Source organism: Dinoponera quadriceps, unplaced genomic scaffold, assembly GCF_001313825.1.
Source record: "Dinoponera quadriceps isolate SergipeBrazil2010 unplaced genomic scaffold, ASM131382v1 scaffold946, whole genome shotgun sequence".
NCBI lineage: Eukaryota > Metazoa > Arthropoda > Insecta > Hymenoptera > Formicidae > Dinoponera > Dinoponera quadriceps.
The window spans coordinates 472,899-498,814 of record NW_014555069.1 but is presented as its reverse complement, the minus strand read 5'-3'; the positions used below and the strand labels follow the sequence as shown (position 1 = coordinate 498,814).

General features: G+C 42.0%; 3 protein-coding genes across 5 annotated transcripts in view; 2 read left to right on the top strand and 1 right to left on the bottom strand.

Moving 5' to 3' along the window:
* Positions 1-11,300, top strand: part of LOC106742968 — a 22,389-nt gene extending 11,089 nt beyond the window's left edge. Inside the window, exons 2-4 of the mRNA XM_014616370.1 lie at positions 1,042-1,215; positions 8,131-8,302; positions 8,650-11,300. Of these exons, the coding sequence (XP_014471856.1) occupies positions 1,042-1,215; positions 8,131-8,302; positions 8,650-8,855 (552 nt within the window). The 3' untranslated portion in view covers positions 8,856-11,300. The remainder of the gene's footprint in view (positions 1-1,041; positions 1,216-8,130; positions 8,303-8,649) is intronic.
* Positions 11,301-11,340: 40 nt separating this feature from the next.
* On the bottom strand, positions 11,341-12,073 carry LOC106742970 (mediator of RNA polymerase II transcription subunit 22). The gene is made up of 2 exons (XM_014616375.1): positions 11,856-12,073; positions 11,341-11,789 (listed from the first exon to the last, which is right to left on the bottom strand). Exons 1-2 carry the CDS (start codon positions 11,956-11,958, stop codon positions 11,470-11,472), a joined length of 423 nt encoding a protein of 140 aa, XP_014471861.1. The 5' UTR covers positions 11,959-12,073; the 3' UTR covers positions 11,341-11,469.
* A 614-nt stretch (positions 12,074-12,687) lies between these two features.
* LOC106742969 (gamma-aminobutyric acid type B receptor subunit 1) lies at positions 12,688-24,351 on the top strand. 3 transcript variants are annotated; one of them, XM_014616374.1, is made up of 13 exons: positions 12,692-13,216; positions 13,330-13,436; positions 14,506-14,604; positions 14,681-14,815; positions 15,892-16,062; positions 16,262-16,760; positions 16,832-16,959; positions 17,030-17,322; positions 17,393-17,636; positions 17,920-18,127; positions 18,851-19,245; positions 19,698-19,851; positions 22,530-24,351. In XM_014616374.1, exons 1-13 carry the CDS (start codon positions 13,156-13,158, stop codon positions 22,571-22,573), a joined length of 2,538 nt encoding a protein of 845 aa, XP_014471860.1. In that variant the 5' UTR covers positions 12,692-13,155; the 3' UTR covers positions 22,574-24,351. The 3 variants fall into 3 exon arrangements, with proteins under 3 accessions (XP_014471857.1, XP_014471860.1, XP_014471858.1); XM_014616372.1 differs by having other exon boundaries at positions 17,884-18,127; XM_014616371.1 differs by having other exon boundaries at positions 12,688-13,216; positions 17,884-18,127; positions 19,698-24,351.
* The last annotated feature ends 1,565 nt before the right edge of the window (positions 24,352-25,916 follow it).

Below are 25,916 nucleotides of genomic sequence, written 5' to 3'. Positions count from 1 at the left end.
CCCCCCCCCCCTTCTTCTCCTCGCGTTCTTTCCTCAATTGCGATCCGACGGGAGAAATGATAGTACGGGATCATTCGTTCGTTTGATCGTAGATCGATTCTCCTGCGTTTCATCGCATTCGCTTTATATTCAAATATTACAGATATTATATTGTCGCTCGACCTCGACCGCTGCTCGTCCGTAATGCGGCTGCGTCTTATGATCTCCGACCGCATTTTTCCTCGGATCAACGAACGTTCACGACGGCGGGTAGGCGGCCTCCGGAAAGATTAGCTCCAAAAAATAGAATCACTTTTAAAAATCGATCGCACCGGAAATCGTCGTTGGTAAGACCACTCAACATGGAATTTACCAAAAGTCTCTCTCGGACAAAGATCTCAGTGATGATTCACGAACAATCCCCAATTTAAATATCCGCGATGATGTCATATTTCCTGCAGAAAACACGTCTTTCGCAAGTGATACTTCTCTCACGAAATTGAAGTAAACACGATATGGAGAGAACACGCGAGCTCGACAGATGTGAAATTCACAAAGTTTCGCGAGGAAGAGGCCCGCTTGGGGACACGTTCCCTGCGAGTGTTTATCCCGCGTCGCCCACTCACGTTTTTCGTCTCTCCCTCTTTCTCCGGCCCGACAGGATGTTCCATTCACGGGAGTCTTGAAAGGCGGTAATAACCGACTGACATGAACGTCGAATACGCACACACCGCCCGCGAATCATTGTTAACAAAGGGAGGATAAATAACGCCGGAATGGATGTAACCCCGCCGAAGATCGTTTCGGGATAATTTGCGATTGTAAAGAGGTGGGAAAAGGAAGCGCAGTCTATAATTTGGTACGATAATGCACGCAACGAAAATACTTTCCCGGTGAATTTTCTTTCGGATCGTGATGGCGCCTCTTTTCGGAAAATAAAGCGGAAAAGTGAGATCTCGCGATCCTATCGGCTATATGAACGAAGGACATGTTCTCACGTAGAAATTTGTGTGGCAAGCTTATCGTCAGCTATAATGTTATTTTTCATAATTTGTCCACCAGGTCGGCGACGGCGGTATCATAGTGCTGGACGCGACTTTGGACGCGTCGACGACCGACGAGGCCGAGTGGGAGATCTCCGGAGGTCCGCCGTCACCCTGCGACGTGTCGTTTCTCAACGACAACGTTCTTATCAACGGACGCAGCAACCTCTCGCGAACGCCACGAAATCACAAGGTGAGTGAGCGATCGAATCTTTCGTCCAAGGTCGATCGTCTCAAGAACGTCGTGGTAAGAATTGTAATACGAGGATCACTCCGAAAGTTTCCGCATAAAAACCGTATAGTTAATTTCTGAAATGGCGCTCACAGCAAGATTGCATTCGGCCGAGTTTATAAGCGGATTTAGTACGATATATTTGCCCGATACACACAATATATTCTTATATAGAGTGAGCATCCATAATTCATAGTGCGACATTAAATTGTTGCGTCGTTCATATTGCGGATCTTTCGCTCGTGTTAAATACTCGGTATATCAATGAGGCGCAAGTTTCGCGACTATCTAATCTAATCGACCGTATGATTAGCTAGATTCGGCTAGATTCGTGTTATTTTTAAGATCGCCGTTGCGGCGTGAGAAAACAAGAGCCGCCCTGTTCTAACCATGTGTGAGATCAGACGCGCAATATGTCAGCGCAACTGCTGCTTCTTGGAGATCTTTTTTTCACAAACGTCGGTTTCACGCCTTGATTGAACGCAACATTCCGAGAGGAAGATATTTTTCACGTAAAACACTTTAAATATTTACACGTGCGCTACTAAACGTCGTAACATTAAAAATGTGTATATTATTATCGTAGCTCCTACTGTATTGTAGAATTAAAAGTTTAACTTCGGGCTGAAATTTCGCCTTATCGTTCTCGGAATTTTGCGCGCCGAAATTATGATTATCTTTTCGTACGGCGTTATAATATCGATAAGGTCTATCGCCGATGATAGATGGTAAGCGATGGATAAGCGAAACAAACGTCGTTTATAAAAGATGCGTGCTGCTACGGCGGTTGCGAGCCCATAATAACGCGCGCTGACTGCGCGCGTTACGTCGCGATATATGTACTCGCGACGCTGATAACTTATCAGAGGACTCGGCACGGAGAACGCAATTGTATAAATATTGATATTAATATCCGCGATATTTCGCTCGGCTACTGAACGTGTTATACGCTCGGAAAATGACTTTTCCAAAATTCCGGCATGATAGCAGCGCGATGAAATGTGTGCGAAACACGGAGTTTTGCGAACGAAGCCGTTCTAAATGTTAATATGCAGACCGGTCGGCCAAAATGTTTTCTCGATACGTGGAAAGTGGGGTAAGACGTGCGTCTTAATGAAATGTGCTGAATAATTAATATCGCGTTTAAGCATTTCGTTAATTTTTACGATAACATTTATCGCAACGCATTGAGGTGCGCGGCGATTGTACGCTTATTCTTCAATCCGGGCTCTCTAACATTCTACTTATTTTGCGATCATTAAACCTCGGATTTGACTTGAATTGCGGGCAAGTTGAAATATTTCTCACAGTCTTCGAGACGACAGTCCACTCGATGCAATTGTCGCGGAATTTGCAATCGTTTCGATCGAGCATTTCCCTGGATTCCGCGACTTTCTCACGCGACGCGACGTTCCGCGACGCAGCTTATTACCGACACCGATAAAACAGCAATTTGTAAGTAAAAGTATCGCGGTGATTTTCGAGCGCCTCGTCGATCGAGTTAATCTACCGTGCACTATGGGAATAAACGTCGACGGATGATTCCGCGATACACTATCGGCCACGAGAGACTTGTCGATCTCCCTTTTTAAGGAGGAGGTAAAAAATTTGAGAAACTTGAGCAATTGTTGAGTGAAAATCAAAATGAGCTTGCGTTACAACCAATCGACTTCCGTTCGCTTACATAAGCTATTTAAAAAATTAGGCCGACGGATTCCGCACAGCAAGCAAAGATGATCCGGCGATGTTAACAGGAGGAAGGATAATTTTTGTACAAAATCATTACTGGCGACGAAAAGTGGGTTTAAGACTATTTATTTCTGAAGATGGTAAGTTCATGTGTGGCTTATTCACCTTCGGATTATCATCTGTTTCGATCGCGCACCACCTGGCTGATATACGCTTTAAAAGTGTGGAAGAGGTCCGCATTGACAATTTCATTGGCTTTTCTCGAGAGGGGATTCGTCAGCTACTTGATAGATGGAGAAAAGTATATAAATAATAGCGAATATTTCGAAGATTGGCATGCTTATGATTTTTTTTTTTTTTTTGTAAAGAAAAGCTCGATTTCTTCAACGAATTCATTTGGGCACTTAACCAATAAATTTTTATCGTGAAACAATCAGCAGTGAAGAAATCAGCTCTCAAAATTGCTAACGTTTTACTTAGCTTTTGGTTATCAGTGTTTGAAAATTAGACTTATTCTTCGGTTTTCAAGAGTGCTGTCCCCTTAATTAATTGTGTCTCCAAAGACTGTCCAAAGATCGCCATCCCTGTTTTATTTTGCATCGTGTTTCCTCGGAATTTATTTCAGTGTTTGCGCACCGTGTCGGATTGATGGAAACGCCGGAATAACGCCGATCGCGCATTACATTACGACGTGGAATTCTTCTTTCCCGTGAGTTATCGCGGAATGGTATTCGGCTGAAAAACGCGGCCATTGCCTCTTGGATCAACGATCCATGAATCCAAGGTTTTACTTACCTCACCTATCGTCGGATGTCGCTTCTGACTTGAAGATGGAGAAAATTGTGAGAAGAGCGGGAAAAAAAGGTGGACTGTTAATTGCAGTTTGCATATTTAATATCTCTCTCTCTCTCTCTCTCTTTCTCTCGAATTTTACGATATAAACACCGTCTCGTTGATACTTACGCGAACCTAAGAAAGTAACAGATATGGGAAGCGTAAAGGGAGATAATAAAAAATATAGCGTTACACCAAAGATCTGCGAAATAATGTATAAATTTCGAGATACACCAGGTACTGCCAGGTACAAAGACACGTATTTAACGCGTGTCTCTTAAGGGCATAACTGAGGAATTCCTCGCGCATGCTATCGCATACCTTTCGGTCTCGCAGTGGGAAACTCGTTCTTCTCGTTTCTGCGTCGTCTTCATTTTATTGTATTATACCGTAGTCGCGATACGATCTAACGTCTATGACTGGGAGATTACTTTGCATCTTCTAGCTCGCGATGCACGCAAAGTCCGCGTAGTACCTAATAACTCCCCTCGACAAATGTCCACAATCTTTCAACTTGAGTTTGTTAAGTGATAATATTTGTCTTGCCTGTATAACGGGGGTTTGTATGCGATTTGCATCTTATTATAATATGTTTTCAAAATAGAGAACGCGAACAGAATTCCAGCAGGAACAATTTGAATCTCTCGTTTGCCAATCAATGGAAGTGTACGAAAGAAAGGAAAATACATTGTATCGCGAGAATCCGGCGTGTTCGTGGCAACAACAAACATTGCACAATCATCTCGTAGACTACCTTGCGTAAATTCTCTGACCACCTTTCGGCTTTGGTAATCAGTCACGCGATTGCGATTCCGCGCGATTTCCCACCGAGTCATCGAAATTCGAAGCGAACGTGTGTATTTACAAATCGGCCGTAATCGGTCGTGCAAATCAACATTGTGTGTTTTAAACAATTTTTATCGGCACGCCGTGTCAAAGTGTTTACGACTCGAGCGCGCGCGACTATTATCGCACGAGAATAACGCTTCCTTCGCTGAATCGAATTTCGCGAAATTTACTTTCGTCGTTCGTTGAGACGCATTGATTGACGTCTACATCCGTGACGTAGAATTCGCGCGATGCAATGTAACGGGAGTCTTTGAGGCGAGCGTCGCCATCGGCTAGGTCGTTTCGCACGAGTGTAAATTAAACGCGTAGGATGCGCCAGACGATAACGGGATCTCTAGTAATTCACCTTGTCAACGATCTAATCGTTGGTGGTGGCGATGCATAGCTGTTCGGCGGTCGAGGGCGTCCCCTTGAATGAGTTTGTTGCACTAAACCGAATTCAATCATCTATCAATCGTAAAATGCCACTGAGGACAGTTGAAGCTAAAGAAGGAGGAGATTTTGCATAGCGATTCCGCCACTGCGGCGCTCAAAAAGCAAAGTACCGCGCGGAAGAGCAGGCAAATTATCCCGGCAGATGGTACGTTTCTGAAAATTGCCCTCGGCTCGTTAGAGCTCAATCTCACGTCGCCCGTTTCATTGGGACATAACGGATGCGTCCAGTTTTTGCCGCGACCTTTGGTCTACCGTTTAGCATTGTCGCGGAAAACCGAGATACACGCCGGCCTGACGGGATACGCGGCGAGACCGTAAATTTCCTGCTTGCCTATCCACGGCCTTCGGTGTATCAGGAAGCACGATATCTTCGCGGCCGTTGCTATTATATCCTTCTAATGCAAAAGGTCACGCTGATATTTCGCCGCGTGGAATTCACGCTGGGATTCTACGTGCTCATTCGTCCAGACACACAACGTCGGGATTTCCGAAATTTTCACTTGCACGGGAAAATAATATCAGTTCCTGACCAGATGGAAACTCGATGAGAAGAAATCATATTTCTGTGTTACCGTGAACATTCGTGTAAACGAATTCAGTCGCGTTAAAAATCCGGTTGAGATGTCTAAGAGCAATTTTGTCTGTTCTTTTTAGCTGAACTGTTGCAATAAGTTGTGCGAATATGTTGACAAAATAATTTCTGATTCTAAATATTTTCACATTTAATGGTTTTTTTTTTTTTCAATATCGCGAACGCGTATAGACCGATACTTTCGAATTACTCTCGGAAGAGGGGTGCGTCGTCGAAAGGGTTGAAGTAGGGCCGACAGCGAAACGAAAGTTGTATCGATTGCCAACACAGTCCGCTGTATTCTTCTCGTAAAAGATCAATAGCAGTGCGGCCAATGGACGTGCGTCTCTTGTCAGCGGCTTCGCCTAGAGCGGTTCGCCGTCCCCGGTCTTATCGCACGTTCGAACAGGACTTTCCATCTTGAATGTGCATGCAGCCAATCGACAATGTCGCGTTTATCGCCACTTCGCACAGAGTGTGTTGAGGAAAACCTCCCATTTTTCTTGCTTCTTCGATCGCGAATTAGAGGAGAGAAAACGCCTCTTCTCTGTGAAAAAATGCTAATTTGCGAGGCGTCCAAAAAAGTGGGCCGCCGTTTTAGAGAAAGTATTACGCCGCTTCAAAGGAATTTTTCGCGTCTCTTGGGTGCACATTCATTCATTTCGAAAGTCTTTCGTCTCGCGAGGAAGGAACGACGGCGATTATCATTCGTCCGTCTCGAATACGGGAATTCCTCCGAGGAAGAACTACCGAATCAATCGATTCGTCTTTTTTTGTCCGGTCTCTCGTCCGAGAGACGCCTCGGTAGGAAAGAACGGTGCATACATATAATTATACCGAGCGAGCGAGCAGTCAACCCCTAGTCGAAATAATCGCCGGTACTGTTACCGCCGCTCTGACATAAGCCGGTCGTGAACGCCGCGCAGATCGCGGCGGCACGTCTTCGCTTAACATCGATTCCGAAACGTCTTTCACACAACGCATGCCGAGACGATATCCGGTGTAATTTATTTCTACCGGACCGGAAAACAATCCGAAGTTGAAATGTTGTTTAAACCCTTTGTCAAATCTTTAATTCTACAGTATAGTAGCGGATGGCAAGAGATACGTTGAATTCTAATGAATAAAATTTAATCCTACTTTGATGATGCGTCTTAAGTTTCCGTTTTTGCTATTTTTAGCATCAAAAGAGATTATTCGAATACTTTTATATGATATTTAATTATCGAAATACCGAGACCATTTATTTAGCTTTTCGAGGTATCGTTAAAATTATATCTGTAGAATTTAAAGAGAGATGGGGGGGAGGGTAACACACGGGAAATACAACTCTGTTAATGTAATGAAATTTTTCGTTGTCTAGGGACCAGACAAAAACTCGGTTTTTTTAGAAACAGATTCCTACAAAAGGAACTTTCTATTCGATTGCTCTCATATGTTTCAACTGAGTTTCAATGTAGCTGAATGTTCGTTCACACGAATGCTGTTTGTCGCGAGGGAACATCATTTCTTATTACCGAATCTTTATCCGGTTCCTATCAAGTTGCTATTTTCTATGCAATATCGTTTGCAAAGTTGGTTTTTATTCATCCATAGGCCATCCAAGTAGGCGCAAATGTTATCTAAAGCGAAGCAACATCAAAATTTCGTTATTCGAAAGAAAGAGGATCGCTTGAGGTGCCGTTTTCTGCGGCTCTCGATGCGTTCCGCGACGAATGAGGCATTTAATCAGTTACATTAGATATAAGCGCTTTCTCTCTTGACAATTCGCACGACGAGCGAAGACGTTTCCCTCTTGTTCACGCAGTCGAAAAAGCAGCGAGTGTGACCGGTTACTGTTATTCGAGGCTACATTACACGGCTGTTGTGTGCCGTTGTTTGTTCTCCCGCGTATATATCTCGTTTGTGCCGAGCGCGTTTGCAACGCAGCTCGCCTTGCTAAATTTTTCCACGACTAACCGCGTTCCGCCAAATGCGCAAAGGCGAACGTAAATTAGCCGCGGGGCTCTCCGTAATACGTGTTTACTTATGCGAATGTACTTTCGGCGCATTTGTGAGCCGGCGATTACCGGTACGTATAGGGGAAACTGGAGATAAAAGTAACATTATTAGAGTCGATATTTTCCATATTAACCTTTTTCCTTTCGTAAGGTAAACACATTCGTCGATTACATTAAGGAATGGATAAAATCTTTGACAACACTATAATTAAGTAGAAAAATTAAGTAAATTTGTTATGATTGTCCCCATCCCTCGATAATAAGATAACAACAAGTAAGAAAACACCGTGTTCTTATGACGTCGATGCGCACAACCCTTCATCACTGAGCTTCAGGCACTAGGGAAGGACGGACGTTATGTAGCAGCGGACAGGAATGATAGATTTTTCGAGTAATCCCTTCCGCGTGCATCATAAATCAATTCACTCTTGCGAGCGTTTGTTTGTCGCCGCGTGAACTATTAATTCGATCGACTGACCGCTTTATTTGTGCTTTCAGCACCGGATACAGTTCGACGACACGGCGACCCGCACCTTCGAATACCCCAGCGAAGCGTCGATCCTCGAAGGCGAAAGCAGCGGTGCGGAAACCTCCGTCGAGCAGCAATCCACCGCCAGCAACAATAAAACTTCCTCGACGGCCGGTTCGACGAGCATACCATCTCTTCTTGGTAAGGCCGCACTTTCCAATCCTTAACGTGACAAATAATTTTGTTAACATGGGATGCTATTCTGTCAACCGACGGTAAACAGTGTGTAAACAGACCGCTGTCAACGAGTGTCGTCGTTGCGTAAATATAACAGAAAGCAACAACACTGGAATAACGTCGTTAAAAGTTCAGTAGCCCGATTTTGTAACGTCGCTAGCCGTCGTTAGAAATCACAGAATCGGGCTGCATGGGTGCTATTCCGTAACGGAAGTTTTTCACACGTACCGACAGTTGTCGGTAAATTAGCGGAATATCTTCATAAGCTTTGTTTAGATACGTCGTTACTTAAGCACCCGTTATATCCGCAGGTGGAAGCGGACTAGCCAGTTACACACCTAGTAAAGTGGACCTGACGTCGGAAGGTTTCGAGTTAGGCGTTACCAGGGCCGTGCCGATAGTGGTTCCCGCGTCGGCGCCCACGGGGCAAACTACTGAAAACGAAGTGGACTATCTGAGGCCTGCTCAAGATGCGGGCGCGTGGGGCTCTGAGACGACCGGGGATCTTCTTTACTGAAAAGAAGCGTCCTCGCTAACAACGGCTCAACAACGTCCTACCGCGGCAATAGAACGAAAAGATCTAGAAGAAATCCATATAATTGAGGAGTATTTTTTCTAGCAGCGATAGAAACTCGAGAAAAAAAGAATTACAAATGCGAGACACTAATATTATATACCGAAGTTTAATAATAAAAGAAAACACATGACGAATGCTCACAACCGCATAAAGCAAGTTTTTTTTTTTTTATACAGTAAGCGAGTCAAGTATCGCGCTCGTAATCGGACACCGGTGGACCACAAACATTTCACTTATCGCCAACTTGATGCATTTAAACGAAGCGATCCTGTTTTCTTTAATCGGAAAAAGAAAGATTAAAAGGCGCGATCACCGTTTACGAGTGCGTCGTTTCCGAAAACGAGGCGTTTATTTAGATAATTACTAAGTAAGAACTAACAGTATCATTCCAACTATATGCATTTACTTTGTCATTATGATAGATTGAACGAACGGACTTTCCTAGATAACGAATCGTCGAAACTGCCAAGACACTTTAGTGCTTCATCCTTTTCTTCTTGCTTTTGTAATAGCACGGGGGGGAGAGAGAGAGAGAGAGAGAGAGAGAAAGAGAGAGAGAGAGAGAGAGAGAGAGAGAGAGAGAGAGAGACTCCAGCACTGATACTCTGTTATGCGGAGGATTAAAAAGTAAAGGAGCATATCACATTTTTCTGGCATACTTTATAGGATAGAAAAGTTAGTGAGAGGATTACAAGTTTTGTAACTTTTTTGAGATTACTTTAATGCTAAGCTGTGAATGATTCAAGCTGCCAGTAAAAGGCCAGAATTTTGCGTGAGTTTTGTGGAGGAGGAATCGCGAGAATGCGATTGAATGTCGTGGAGATTCAATCGGTGGCGAGAAAAAGAAGAGAGAAAAAGGTTCAGGAAATGCATTCGAGTTTAGATTTGTAAACGTTTTTGCCAAAGTAGAACATAAGTCTACTTAGTAATATTTAATGTATATGTATAATAAGCGGTTCTCTCCGGTTCGGCAAAACTGTGTAAGAATTGTAAATTTCAGAACTTCATCACATTTGTACCGTGTGTGTGTGTGTGTGCGTGTGTGAGAGAGTGGATGTGTGTGTGTGTGTGTGTCGTACCACGAGAGTATGCCTTGCGACGATCGAACCATTATTACAGCGCGTATCACGCGCACGCACGATGCGTGTCGAGTTAGCGTTTAGTTTTCAAGGTTCATGCGTACGTAAAATCAATGGCTTTCCGGTGCGTAGGGGAGGCACGTTGAAAACGCGTCGGTTTAATATTATCATCGTTAATTTTAAGCGAATTTTGTAAATACTAAATTATTATTGTGGATCTTAAAGCGCGTTGTTGTTTCAAGATGATAGATCAATGGAGACTTCTCCAGAAAGAAAAGAAATTATGTTGCTTTAAGAAATCGGTTTTTCTCGTATTTACGTTCCTTTCTTTTGTTTCCTTCGATTTTTTTCAATTTCTTTCATCTACGTAGTATTTCAAACGGTTACGTCACCACGGATATACGAGAAGGGAAAAATTATTGTTTCGTGTACGTATTTAATAATGTGCGATTGCAGCAATATGTAGTTATTAATATCATTACAATTTTATCACTTTGACAGTGAACTGATTCGAGAGAAAAGAAAGTGTGATGAAAGGATAATTTATTGTAAGAGCGCATTTAATGCAAACTGCTCCTGTCGCGCGTATTATTGTTTCCTTTTTTCTTGTTAGATTTTCAATATTGTCTAGAGAGAGAGAGAGAGAGAGAGAGAGAGAGATGCTGTACTAGTTCACTGAGTATTTTGTGGTGTACCACATCGATTAAAAGACTCGTTCGTGTGTCACAGCGTTGTGTCTTACACTGTGATATTTTTGAGTTAATCTCTTTTCTGCTAGTATACAACATAATCACCGATTTCCCGCGGCAGTATGCGAGTGGTTATCGATACCACTGTTTGTATCTCGTTACAATTACGCGATGTGAGATTACACTCGTGCGCGGTGTCTCCAAATTGGAAAAAAATGTACACCGAGTTTCCAAACAACAACGCCTTTTCTCGATGCAGAGAACTTTTGGAAATTAATCAAAAACGAGTCACCTCCAATTGCATCGGGAAAAGTGTACGTATTTTTTCCACCTTTTAATTCACCAGACAATTCGCACGATTATGGCAATAACGTAATCTCCGATACAGTGGAGTTCCGCGACAGTTGTGTAAATTACCGTTGTACAGTGATCAGTATCATGAAGTAAACAAATAATAAGTGGAAGCGATCGTGAGATGACTATTAATAACTGTGAAGCTTGGATTTATATTACTACCTTCTTTAATATACCTACCTACCGTTGTAGAAGTATCGTGTGATGTATAATTTGTGTGTCACGTAATAATCGAAGTAATAAAAAGAAACAATTTACTCTCACGCACGACTCTATGATTCTCCATGAGATCAAACAGTGGTGTATTATCAAAATTAATTCTATTTATTTAAACAAATGTACAGACCGATGAGTGGATAAATTACATCTCGGTGAATCGTGGTCCAGTTCAGTTTTGCACAGATGGGGGAATTCCGGTTTGTGCACATACTGTTATTTGTATATCGAGGTATAATATTCTTCTTCCAAGTCGTATAAATCTGCAGCCATATCGTCCCTCAAAGAAGCCAACTTTGAGTCGCATTCGGCTTGTTTACTCCTAAATAATGTGCTATTTGCCCCTATCGCGTCGTTCACTGACGGGAAGTCATTCAGAATTAAATACTGCTTGATATCGGAGACTAGTTTCATCAACGATTCGCCAGCGCGCACCATGTTGGCCGCTCTGACGTGCATCTCGTATGTGTCCTGCTCGCATTGAGTCATTCGTGATAGATGCGAGTCATTCTCACCCTTCGCGAGCTTAATTATCTCTGAAAAGAACGATTATTGAGATTAGTATCGTCTAGACGCGACGTGAGAAAGAGGTTAGGATTTACCTTCAAAATTTTCGAGCATCGACTTGACGTCATCCTTCAGTCGTGTCGTGTATGTTTTCAATAGGGCCTCTTTGTTTTGCGGTAACGCACGTTGCGCGGCCATTCCGCGCGGAATATATATTTCCAATACAGCGTTATTTACGTTATTCAAGCGGCACAACCATTTTTGATGAAAACAGCTGATGTGCTCTTTGAGCTGCGTTCGGGGAGCGTACGTATTGTCCCTCATACGACAAGGATGGAATTCTCCGAACGCATGGTCTGTTCTTTTTAATTGGCTGCACGAGAAATTCACACTGATGCGCGAGATTCTCACGCTTCAATGTGCGTAAATTTCTTCAACCAGTTGAGATGAAAGATCACTTATTACAATATAAAGAGAAACCATCGTGGGTTTGTTTTCTATTCCCGCATATAATGGATTAAATCTAATCGGCGAAAAGAATTGACCAACCGCACTGGCTGATCAATGCGATTGGTCAATTCCGCAATTGGTCGATTATTATAAAACCATGATAGTAAAAAGTATCATCAATGAAATGATTAATCTTAAACGATCAATCGCGGGCATTGATCGATTTAGCTAATTGGTCGTTTGTTAATCATCATAAAGCGCTGGTTAATTTAGCCAAAGTTGATGAAAGTCAACCTTATATCGTGCTCTTACCGACAGAACCGTTTCATTTATCCGTCTCGTTTTCCCTCTCCCCCTCTCGATCGTTAGAGGACGCATCTCAAATCTCCATCGATATCGCGAAGAAATTGAAGTCGCGAGAGATAATTGTTTGGCGCTGCCATATTGATTTTTGCGCTCGCGCTTTCACGGAGCCACCCTCATCCCCACTACTCGTTCCGCCGAGGTTCCTCCAGGGTTTAGAATCAATATGAATACGCCCGCGAAGCGCGCTGACTTCGCTTCCACACGAATTCCCGAGGCTCGCGAGACGGCGGTGCGCGCGAGTAAAACCGCGAGCGAGCTGTGCGTGACGTCGTGAGTCGTCGTCGTCTCTCGAGCGCGTGCATACTAACAGGAACGAACGGGGGTCTTATCGCGTCACCCCAGCGCGCGAAGGAAAGCCGCCCGAAACAGAAGAGACTGTCAGTTACCGATTCCACGGAAAGTTTCGGGAAGAAACGGTTGCACTATCAATCGGTTCGGTCGGTCGACCAGGTGTCAAAGTCTCGAGAACAGAACAACTAAAGAGAGTCGATCACGAGCGATCGCGAGACTCAGAAAAGGAGAAAAAAAGAAAAAGAGAAGGTGTTCGATCAGTCGGGCGACGAGGTCGATCGGGCAACGATGGCAGTGAGCACCTTCTCGACAGCTTTGCACACCACCGATCTTACGTGCACCACACCTGGTATGTCGTAGGGGAGGAACATTGTAGCGCACGCGAGAGAGCAAGACGCTGCGGAATGGCGAGCGGCTTATGGCAATGCACGATGTTGGGCTTAATTGTGATTTTAATGGCAGTGCCCTGGACCGAGGCATCGCTACCGCCCGAAGACGAGGAGGAGAATATCCTGCATATCGGCGGTATCTTTCCGATCGCTGGCGAAGGCGGCTGGCAAGGCGGTCAGGTGAGAAGAAACAATCGCGCGATTCATCGTCGCGTCGATGGACGTTTGTCGACGCGGCAACCGATTGCACAAATCGTGTTTCTTTTTATGAAGCAGAGCGATAACATTGTTGTAAACGCGGTTTATTTACAGTGGAGAATCATAACGTCGAAATGACGAGAAATGATCATGGGGTCGAAACAAAAGATTTCATTTTTTTCTTTTTTTTTGGGTCATTCATATCAACGTGATTTTACCGAAATTGGATCGCGAAGGGTCATAGTTCTTCCTTTCGGAATGGTCAAAGTGGAATGTACATTTTGTAATCATTGTAACTTTCTTCAACGCGGACGACATCGATAGCACAAGTAATATTTCCGGTGAACTTTCGAAGCCATGAAAACTTTGAAGATATCAGATTCTCCGAGTTCTCACGACGAGAGCAAGTTTACCGGAACGTTTTTCTCCATCCGGAGTCAACCGAGATGTTCTCCGAACTTTCGTGAGATAAATTCCCGGTGGACTCGACGACAAGTGTGCAACTCGGAATCCGCGGAGAAATTCGGGGATAAACTTTTAATAATTCATTTCTCTCTCGTCCTTCTTCTGTTCGCGAATGCAATTTTCCATTGATAAATCGAACGACGTGATGCGTCTCCGGGAAAACGCCTTTTCGATGTTGGAAAGTAACGCGTCATTTATAACGGCTTTTACCGTTATTTACTCATTTTCAGTGACAAAGTTATTTCATTTCAAACATTATTATCTGGACAGTGAATATAATCGTTACTTTTCTCATTTTGCATATATACAATGCACGCGAATCCTAAAGGAAGATCTTCAAAGCTTGATAAAAAAAAAAAGCAACGAAAATTGTAACGATTCGTTAGGCCGGGCTGAAGTTACAGTAACTTTCCCGGTTCTTGGATGTTTTTCTGTCGAGTGGAATTTTGATACTCTTCAAATATTCGCGTTCCTCAATCACGATGTAACGCCGAACCTGTCGAACGCGCGTTTCTCCCCTACAAATTTGCCCCCGTTAAATTCGAGAGTCAATCAGCCGGGATTACATTCGTCGTTTATTCAACAGGCTTGTATGCCAGCCGCACACTTGGCCCTAGAGGACGTTAATCGCGAGAAGAACTTGTTACGAGGATACAGACTACACCTTCATTCCAACGACAGCGAGGTAAAATTTTATGCGGGTTCGTCGTCGCCTCGTCGATAGAATTGCCAGCCCTTTAATTTATCTTTTTCACTTGCAGTGCGAGCCCGGTCTCGGCGCGTCCGTCATGTATAACCTGCTCTACTTTCCACCCTATAAGCTAATGCTATTAGCTGGCTGCAGTACGGTTTGCACCACAGTCGCTGAGGCGGCGAAAATGTGGAATCTAGTGGTGGTAAGTATTATATTTTTCTCATTTCACTTGAAACAAGTATTTTCATTCGAAGCAATAATACCGAAATTGCAATGTTTTACTTAGAGTGAATTCCGTTCCTATGGGTGCGTTCCTTTATTTACTGTGAAAGTGTATTGCCAGTTCCACTTTAACTTTGACAACTGTCGAGGTGTTGCCAGCTTATAAATCGGAACGCTTCGTTGTTTACATTTCTTAAGAAACGAGTGAAATATCTAATGCGTTAAACTACGCTAAGAAAGTACAGATGAATCAAGCGAATCGGACAATTTTGAGAAAACGTTTACGTTATCACCAATGTTTGTCCTTGACCAAAACAAACAAATAAAACTTATGATGAGAGATAACTTTTTGTTTAGTAATTTTTTAGAGGTAAATTTGTGTTTGATTCAATACATATTGATTCTAAATATTTAATAATGTTTATAAATTAAAAAATTGTGTGCAGAATGACACGTATAATATAGAAATTTTCATTAGAATTGTTAATTCCTCATCTGAATAAGCAATTTGACAAATAGATGAAATTAACGCCTAATACCTATGCTTCATTAATTTTACTATCAATTACTTCAGTATAAGTAGTGCTATCATCAGTATAAGTATCTCGGTCAATCTTTTATGGATCAATTGTCTTGTTACAGTCTCATTTCCTAGATATCGCAAATTTCCAATCATTATGTCTGAATATTCGTGCATCATGATTATTCGGTTAGGAGTTAGCAACGATGCTCTAAAGTTTCATGATGCAGAAATATTTAAAAATAATGATTGAAAATGTCCTAGGAAATGCATTAATGGAGTCCTCTATATATATATTATATATATTCACTACAGATACACTCTTCAATTCTCCGAGTGAAAATATTCACCCGACGATTCAGAATTTATTTTATATAGGAGCGAAAAATCAATCGTTATTTTCGATTTCACTCGAAGAATTTGAAAAAGTAGCTTAAACTTGGTCCGACCAAATGTCGGACTTTGCGCCACTTCATTATTTATTCATCACGTATTCATTCAGAAGTATGAGAACACCCGAAATTATTCGTCCTTAGCTTTGCTATGGTGCGTCGTCGCCAGCGTTGTCCGATCGAAATCGATTCCCGACTCTCTTCAGGACACATCCGTCTGCCACCGTACACAATCCCACGAGAATCAAATTGTTGCAAAAATTTGGCTGGTCTCGGGTAGCGATATTGCAGCAAGCCGAAGAAGTGTTCATATCGGTGAGAATTCAAACCTTCATGTGTACTCGATCTGACTTTGGTTACGGTCTTTCAACGGTAATGCAGTCCTTGAATTCCAGACAATTATGTCTCAAATCGAAACTTTCTTAAGATATTAAGGAAATGTCTTCAGTAGGACACCTCGATATATCAGTTCTCGGGATTACTTGCGAGATGTTGACTCTCCTACCTGTCGTAGACCGTCGAAGACCTGGAAGCGCGTTGCAAAGAGGCCGGGATCGAGATAGTAACGCGGCAAAGCTTCCTCTCGGACCCAACGGACGCGGTGAAGAATCTACGTCGTCAGGACGCGCGGATAGTCGTCGGCCTGTTCTACGTGGTGGCCGCGAGGAGGGTACTCTGCGAGCTCTATCACCAGAAGCTATACGGCAAGACCTACGTGTGGTTCTTCATAGGTTGGTACGAGGACGACTGGTTCGAGATCAATCTGGAGAGGGAGGGCATCACCTGCACAAAGGAGCAGATGCGCATGGCGGCGGAGGGCCATCTCACCACCGAGGCGCTCATGTGGAATCAGAACAACGACACGACAATCAGTGGCATGACCGCCGAGGACTTCAGGAAAAGACTGAACAAGTTGCTGAAGGACGACGGTTACGACATCGACAACAATCGATACCCGGAAGGGTACCAGGAGGCGCCTCTCGCCTACGACGCGGTCTGGTCCGTCGCATTGGGTGAGTCTCCCTCCAATTTTCTTTTTCCATCGATTCGACGTGGTAATCATTCTCTCGTTTCTCGCTGTCAGCGTTCAACAGGACCATGGAGCGACTGGGCAAGATGGGCAAGAACTTGAAGAACTTCACTTACGACAACAAAGAGATCGCCGACGAGATATACGCGGCGGTAAACTCGACCCAATTCCTCGGGGTTTCCGTATGTAGCTAGTCGATTTGGAACTACTGCTCGAAATTACTGTTCGTCACGCGTCTCTCTTCTCACGTAGGGTCACGTGGCGTTCAGCTCGCAAGGCGACCGGATCGCTCTGACGCAGATCGAGCAGGTGATCGACGGCAAGTACGTGAAGCTGGGCTACTACGATACGCAGAGCGACAATCTGACGTGGCGGAACGTGGAGCGATGGATCGGCGGCAAGGTGCCGCAGGACAGAACGATAATAAGAACCGTCTTGAGAACGGTGTCACTGCCCTTATTCATAAGTATGGCGACCTTGTCAGCGCTTGGTATCGTGATAGCCGTCGGATTGATCATATTTAACGTCTATAATAGGCACCGGAGGTATACACAACACTCATTCGTGCTCCGCCTCCTGTGGTGCAATCGATAAGCATCGCCCATTTGTTCGCAGAGTCATATATTCGTCTCATCCCACCGCTAATACGATAATGTTGTTGGGCATAATAGGCTGTTTCTTGGCGGTGCTGTTCATTGGGATTGACGGTAGGTTCGTCACGCCCTGGCAGTTTCTTATAATCTGCCAGGCGAGAGCGTGGACGATGTCGACCGGCTTCACTCTGGCGTTCGGCGCCATGTTCAGTAAGGTGTGGAGAGTCCACCGACTCTCCACGAAAGCGAAAGCCGACCAGGGAAAAGTAAGTGAATCGCAGAAGCAGATATCGCAGCCGGCCTTCGGACAAAGCGGTACGAGTGGTCTTTGCGTGGTATAACGCGAATCGCGGAAGAAGCGATTCCACTCCACTCTTCAAAGACAAATTGTACCGCTTCCCGCCCCTCTCCACTTAGTAACGAGACTGCTTTTTAGTCGTCACGAAGACGGAACCATCCTGCATGGTTTTCTGTTCCTGCTCGCATCTTTAACCTATTCTCGATTCCTTTTAGTCATTGACGGCTAAACAAAAGGTTTCGTCTATACAGAAGAAGATTGAGCCGTGGAAGCTGTACGTAATGCTGAGCGGATTGTTGTCGGTGGACATTATCCTACTCGTCACTTGGCAGGTGGTCGATCCGTTGCGCCGCAAAATCGAGACTTTCTCGCTGGAGCTGCCTCCTTTCGGAGATGAGGACGCGATGATCAAGCCCGAATTGGAACATTGCTCGAGCGAACATTACGGCCTGTGGATCGGTGCGTATGTCGACCCACAGTTGTCGCACAGTGGAGCGAAACTCGGGACATTGACGCGTAGAGAGGAAGAATGTTTATTCAAACAACACACGATGATAAGAATATCCATTTTTAAATAGTGTATTTTTCAAAGAGTGGTCTCTATATTTCTCGTTATTATGTAGTGTTTGAACGTCCCAAAATATCTTGCTTCGTGACGTCAGCACACAGAAGACGGTATATTTTGAAATGGCGCCATTTTTTCATACATACGTAAATTTATGTGCCTAAACTTGTCGATAAAAAAATACTTGTAAAGGTTAAAGAACGATTGATTGAGAAGTCCTCGCATTTAAGGCACTTTTATCGTTAAGAGAAATATGGATTATGTTAGTTTTGTCTGTAACTTTTGCCTGTAAGACAGGCAAGTTGAGGCATTTTTTTAACTTTCAATAATTCATACTTTTATCATTAAAATTTTCAGTAAAGAGAAACAATAGATAAAGAGTCAAAAGTATCTCTCGGATGGCGTATCTTACCAAGAGCGACTTACTTTGACGGATTATAATTGGTCTTCTGTTGGCTACAATATAAATACAGGAGAAATATATATAAGTATTTTATTAAACATCTTTTTGAAAAGTTTTATTTTTTAGCTGAATGTCGTCCCGCACTGTTCGCTCGACTGTGCGTCGAGAAGAAGCGCAAGAAATCCATCCGCTGATTCTGAAATGTTCTGTCCAGGTTTGATCTACGGCTACAAGGGCATCGTCCTAGCTTTCGGACTCTTTTTGTCCTACGAGACGAGAAGCATAAAAATCAAATTGATAAATGACTCCAGATACGTGGGAATGTCGATATATAATATCGTAGTTCTGTGTCTCATAACGGTACCTGTGATAATGGTCATCTCTAGCCAGCAGGACGCGAGTTACGCCTTCTCGGCGTTAGCCACTATCTTCTGTTGCTTCCTCAGCATGGCGCTCATCTTCGTGCCGAAAGTAATCGAGGTGATCAGGCATCCCCGTGACAAATCCGAGTCGAGATACAACCCGGACGGTGCAGTATCCAAAGAGGAGGAGGAGAAGTACCAGAAACTACTCAACGAAAACGACGAGCTCCAAAAACTCATTGCTGCGGTGAGGAAACATACAGTTTCTCGTCTTATTTTCAACTCGTGCAGAGGTCGTTTCTTCTTCGCCTCTTGTGAAACTTGTACATATTTTCTCTCTGCTTTCCTTTTCGCGATTGCCAATCGCGCTCAGGTTAAATTCGTACAACTCGGTCAATTTTCGGAATCTTAACATGCTAACAAGGCTTGAAATTTTCCCAAAAGTTCAATCTTTAAGAAAATACACAAAAAAAAGAAAAAAAACGAAAAACCGACTTTTCGAAGCTTGCACAACTTGAGAATCCCTCTTAAAAGTCTTGACGAAAAAAATCATACACATTCTCCATTTTTGCAAGGGAGCAACATATTCGCAATGATTCTTGACACATAATCATAATTGAAATCGATTCCCGCAGACGATAAAAATTTACGTCGTTCAATCGTGTCACTTTGATTATTATTTTGCTTCACGTGTTGCAGAAGGAGGAGAAAATCCAGGCCATCAAGCAAAAGCTAGCGGAGCGCGATGCCCTGAAGGGAGCCGGCACGAGTCGCTGCAGGCAAGGTCAGCCGAAACAGTCCTTCATCGTCTCCGACTACCCGACCGGCGAGGGGACATCGGACAGTGCTATCGGTGGGGGTATTTCCATATGTACAAAATCCTCCCGCGCTTCCGCCTCTGATGTTGAGTTTTCAGAGACGTACTTATAATCCCTCCGACGAATGTCACGGAACGTCTTTCTCGCTTTCTCTCTCGCTCTCCTGCGCGATACATTTGTTGAAAGCTCTTTTCGATCGATCTCGATGATTATCATCTTTCAATCCCCTCACTCGAACGTAAATTCTCAATTGCCGTAAGTATCGACGGAAATGTATGTTTGTGCACACGCACGCACACACACACATACACACATATACATGACGCTCGGGCAATCTTCTTTTTCGTTCAAGTACATCCCGTAGTTATGATACCACGAGTCACGATAATCGTTTACCAACGCGACCAACGCGATCAACTACGGACTCCACGAATACAGCTGTGCAATCTCAAAGGACGAACGGTGATTTTTACCTGTCGACACGTGTTTCCTTATTTTCCTCACGCAGTTCATGAATGCACACAGGTGTGAATCGTATTCGCTTGTACGCTCATCGACGATCGTGAGATGGCGATTCGTTACGATTAACGCGAGAAATGTCATAAGTGTTTAACTTCCTAGTGAATTCTTTAGAGAATCTCTTTCAGAGAACGTGATGTAATGTTCATGCGCGATCGATAATGCGCTCTCCCGCGTATATACACGTGTACAAACGTTAATTTCATACCGTCGGTGAACAAGCCCTTGATGTGTAAACAGTATTGATTAATATCGCATTACGTAAACAAAGTGCGGCAAGTTAGTGCGTATTAGCGGGCGAACGAGAGACACGGAATCTGGCCTATCCCACCGCATGTCTAAAAGACGCGTCTCAGAGACGTTCCTTCGGACGTCATGTTCCCTCAAATAGATCCTTCGGGCTTTGTGTCCACGATGTTCTCGAGCCTGTTGTAAAAGTAATTAGAAATTACTGGAAATTCTTTCAAACATTTATCCACATGAATATTAGGTCCGAGCATCGTGGCCTAAGACTCACGCCTCAGGACACCTCTCTGGGATGTTTCCCGTTGGCCCTATTACTACCTTTCTCACGACGATGGATACGTTATTTTCTACGATTTAACGATTGTCACACAGATTTATTATCCATCGTTGGATCGTATATACACACACATTCATATATTTATATATAGCCTGTTTTCCTATTAACTGTTGTTAGAGATATTCGCGATTGGACGTTTGAGATGGTCGGCGTCCGTGAGAGAAAGTATTCAAACCAAGATTCTTAGTGTCGTACAATCTTATTCTATGGACCAAATACCCCGTGAAATAATAGTGTTTTCAGGGACAGAGCTTTCGAGTATTTTATATCTCGACCTTTTAACGAACGTATTTCCGAAGGAATAAAACGGAACTTTTTCGAGATGTGATTTCGACCGGAAATGTACGTTTTTCGAAGATAACACGACAAGCTTTATAATCAGGTTTAATCACGAGAGATACATAAGCGATCGGTACATTCTTCATATTCTAACGAGCGAGATGCATTGTTCCTCTATCGTGTCTACCTGAGAAATTGCTGAAATTTTCCCGTAAAATTTATGCGTGTAATTGATAATCGTTTCGCGAACACCGCGAATGTTTCTTCTGGAATTTTTTCACGATCATTTCGAAGGACACTGAGAACGCATTTTTCGAAACCGCGCACAATACGTAAATACGATCGGAACATTCATCGACGCGCGAATTAATCGTTCGCAGCTCCGAAAATCAATGAAATCTTTACGGCTAATATAATCACACAAATCGAACTTTCTCCCTCTCTCTCTCTTTACTGTCTCGGCATGACGTTCGTGACGTACCACTTGTACTCATTTGTTACAGAGCACGATATGAGAAGCAGTTTGTAATATTTATGTTAGGCCTAGTGCGATCTTGATGACTGTCAAAATCACTCAATTATTATAGCAGTTAAATCTCGTTAGAAAAATCGTCGTGACAATTGTTGTACCGAGTGTTTGGAACATGTGAACCTCATGAAGCGTACTCCCAAATTTGAAGAGACAATCAATCAGTTAATCAGTGATATTCAATCGGAGATGCGTCGATCTTACGGTATCGCGCGCGCGCGCGAAATAAATGCTAACGAGATTTAAATGCCTTGCGAATTCATTCACTACCATTCGTTTGTAATTTGGGAGTCTTGATGAGGTGAAGCGTCGCATCATTATTAATAGTCTGTGCATGAAACCGTTCGTGTCGCACTAGCGACGATTTTGATCTCTGTGACAACATACGGTGAAAAATGATAACATCAATTCTAGACTCACATGTAAGCGAGAGTATAGATAATCTCGTACGAAGACAAGACTTGCTCTTACGTGAAAAAATTCTATATAGTACCACTAAAAATATCATATTCTTGTTATTGAAAAAGAAGTTTTACTAATTGGGAAGAGAAAATATTGAATATAGAAAGAACAAACTGACGCAAATTTGGTTTGATGGAAATATGAGAGCCTTGAATTGATACTAATCTCTTCTTCTCTGTGCGAGCTGGAGAATAAAACGAGTCTCTCTTTCTCTCGATGGTGACGGCGGCGACTTCCAAATCACTACGGATAGATCTCGGTTTTCTACGTTAACTGATACCGCGCGTTAACGCGGTATGGATCGTTCACGAAGATTATGGTGTCTGACTTTCTGTTTCCAGGCACGCAGCACGTCGCCGAAATGTACGAACTACACCGACTATGATGCCAAAGCAATACACACCGCCCACACAACGCACACAAACACACATACAATACACACACATATACACACACAGAGACAGAACGAGCTGCGTTACCTCGCTCGCGTCGACAAAACTCTTCTAAAATTAGTATTAAACCTACGTGCACGGTCAATATGCGATGGTAATAACGAATCTCGGGATACGCCAAAACAATGAGAGTGACTCTTGAAAGTGTCGATTCCGCAAACGGCGAGAGTAGTCATTTGTCACGTGCTTAACGTGTAAGTTAAATCTATAGCGTGTGGAATTGTTTTATATGTTTCGATATTTCGGTAAATGCAGTTCGACTGCGCCTTACGAAGAGAAAAAAAGAACAAAGAGAAGATAAAGAAGGAATGGTGAAAAGCTCGAATAAGAGGACGGGATGTATCAGAATACAGTCAGCGTGCGCTGTACCATTCCCTAGACGGAAAATTACATGCCTTTCAGTCTTATATATAAAGTTGAAAATCGCTCGAATAACTCTAATTATGATAGGCTTATAATGCGTTGAGCAGAAAAAAAAAGTTTACTAAGCGCTTTGTGATTATTGCTTCTGGTTCTCCTGGATATATGAAAGATCTAAACTTCAATTATAGATCACAAAGCAAATTACTAAGCTGCTTTTACTGCTGAATACAATGACTAATTATAACGATCTCTTGACCTTACGTGTGTAAGACTGAGAAACTTTGTAATTTTTTTTTTTATCTAGGGAATGGTACAATCGGTCACGGTTGCAACAGTTTTTCTCACCTGTTTCGAAACACACGGAAAAATACGACGAAGCGAATCAATGAACATGCGCAGTCAGACAACTGTCAAAATTACTACACACATGTAATTTTGACGTGTATGTACATATCTCATTTTGACAGCTGTCTGATCATCTATTGTTTATGAATTATAAGTTCGCTTAGTCGTATTTTTTCTATGTTCTGAAGTATGTAAGGAAAAACTGTCGCAACCGTCCTGTGATTATCTGTACAGCACACATGACTGTACCTAGCGGGAAGCACACCGGTTTAGGCACATTAAAGTTGGAAGCACAACAACGATTAAGAGTCATTACTACTGACAAGCTTGCGTAATAATCGATTGTGAGCTAAAATGACTGCAAATGATGCTGTAAATATTGGCTTATTATTATATCAACAAATTTGTTATTTGACAGATTTTAATTTCATTTTGACTCTATCGGGTAGCCATATTGGTTGTGATGTCACAGACGAGAAGTAACATGCAGTAAGTTTCTTGCAGCACGTAGTTTTAGTTTTCCCGGAAAACATAATGGTAATCTTGAAACCTGTGAAATATTATCGCGTTGTTCATAGAGAAATATTGTGTGATTGGCTGAATTTTATTTATTAATATTTTCTTTATTAAGAATCATAGAGAAAAATGGTTCAGAATTTGTTCACTTGAATTTTAATTAATAAGGAATAGCGTTATACAAATCGTAGGCGCGAACTTATTAACATTCTGTTGGCATTTTCGATTTGTTGACTTGAGCAGCATTTCGGTATTCGCTATGGCAGTATTGCAAACTATATTAGATATGACCTATAGATTATAGTACCGCAAAGATTATCTAAACGAGTCGGATCGACAAGTGTGTGTATATGTATATATATATATATATATATTTAAGATTGTTTTAAGTTTCTGTTTAATATTTAAATATTAGCATTTTTATGTTTATAGTAGATCCTCTTTTGTTCTGTATATATGATTTAAATGTTTAATTTTTTGCGCTTCAGAGCACACTGATTTTACGATTAATTTATTAATTAATTATTTTACGATTAATTTATTAATTAATTCGATATTCAATATTGAAGTCAACTACTGCATGTTAGGTGCAACAACAATATTTGATTAAACAAGTTTGATTAAACAACTTATTTGATTAAAATAGATATTTATTTTAATAGATTTGATAAAAATTGCATTTTGTATCGGTTATACATTATGTTTTGTTAGTGATTCTTTTAAATAAAATTAAAAAATTTTATGTAATATAAAGTATTTGCATACATGCAGATACATTATGCAATATAAAGTATTTATTTTTTAGAATCCAGTTTCTTTCAAAATGTCTCAAATTTAATCATTGAAATTCCAGTGATTCTTAATTTTATTTTACATATTTTTATGAATAGAAAATATTAAGGACTTTGCACAATAAATATGTATTTATTTGCAAGATGCATTTAAAAATACTTTCATTTTATTTAGAATTTGTAACAAATTGCTTAGAAAATCAGAATTTTTTTTCAGGTTTGAGTGGATACCCTGATTACGATATCTTGATCAATTTTATTTTCATATCCTGTATCATTACTTTGGCCCTGTCATAATTGATTACTGCGCAAGTCCGCCGATAGTGAGTCATATCAATCATAATAGTTTGTTGCACTCCCAACTTCAATGCGTCTAAACTGTTTTGCTTCCCACCGTGTACGTACGTACATGCGTGCGTGAATTGCGCGATTATCATCACATGATAACGCGAGTATTCGAAGATCGCGCATAAGATATGCAGTTTTTCATCGGAAATTCGTAAATCTCTCGTTTATCAATGCGCCTACCCATCCACAGTATTTTTTACTGTACTCATTTGATCAACTGCCGCGCAAACGGCGCTTAAGTCTAGCATTACATATGTGTGTATATATATATATATACATACATACATATATATATATATATACATAATAGCCCTATCAAACTGTTGACGAAAGTATCACATATATGTACGTTAGATTATGGAGATATTTATTTTTAAGTTTTTGAATTATAAAAAATTCGTTAAAAATTAAAGGCTCTACCTATTATTGAACCCTGAGATTGTCTATGCATAGCAGAACGCGAATTGCACAATAAGCGACAATCGTGTGACACGAACGTTCGTAAACATATATTAAAACTCTACGTTGTTTTTAGATTGAAGATTTTAATAAAGGAATTAAAAAAACAATTTTAGCGATTTTACGTCGATATACTTTATATAAAAAGTTATTACACGCAGCATACAAAGTTGTCGCTTCTTAGACGAATGCTAAAGTTTCTTCCTTAACACTTACGAATAATATGCATTACGGACAGTAAAATATATGTTATAAATATCCGCTTAATTGCGAGGGATTAAGGAATAAGTCAGTCGAGAACTTCGCGACAATAGCGACACAGTTCAAAATGACGAAAGAGTGAACTGACAATGTACGTTCCACAAACGTTACAAATGCTTTGAAGCGTTTCTGCTTCTTTGCACGTTCCACTGAACGATCGCGAATATTATTCTATCCTTGTTTCACTTGGATG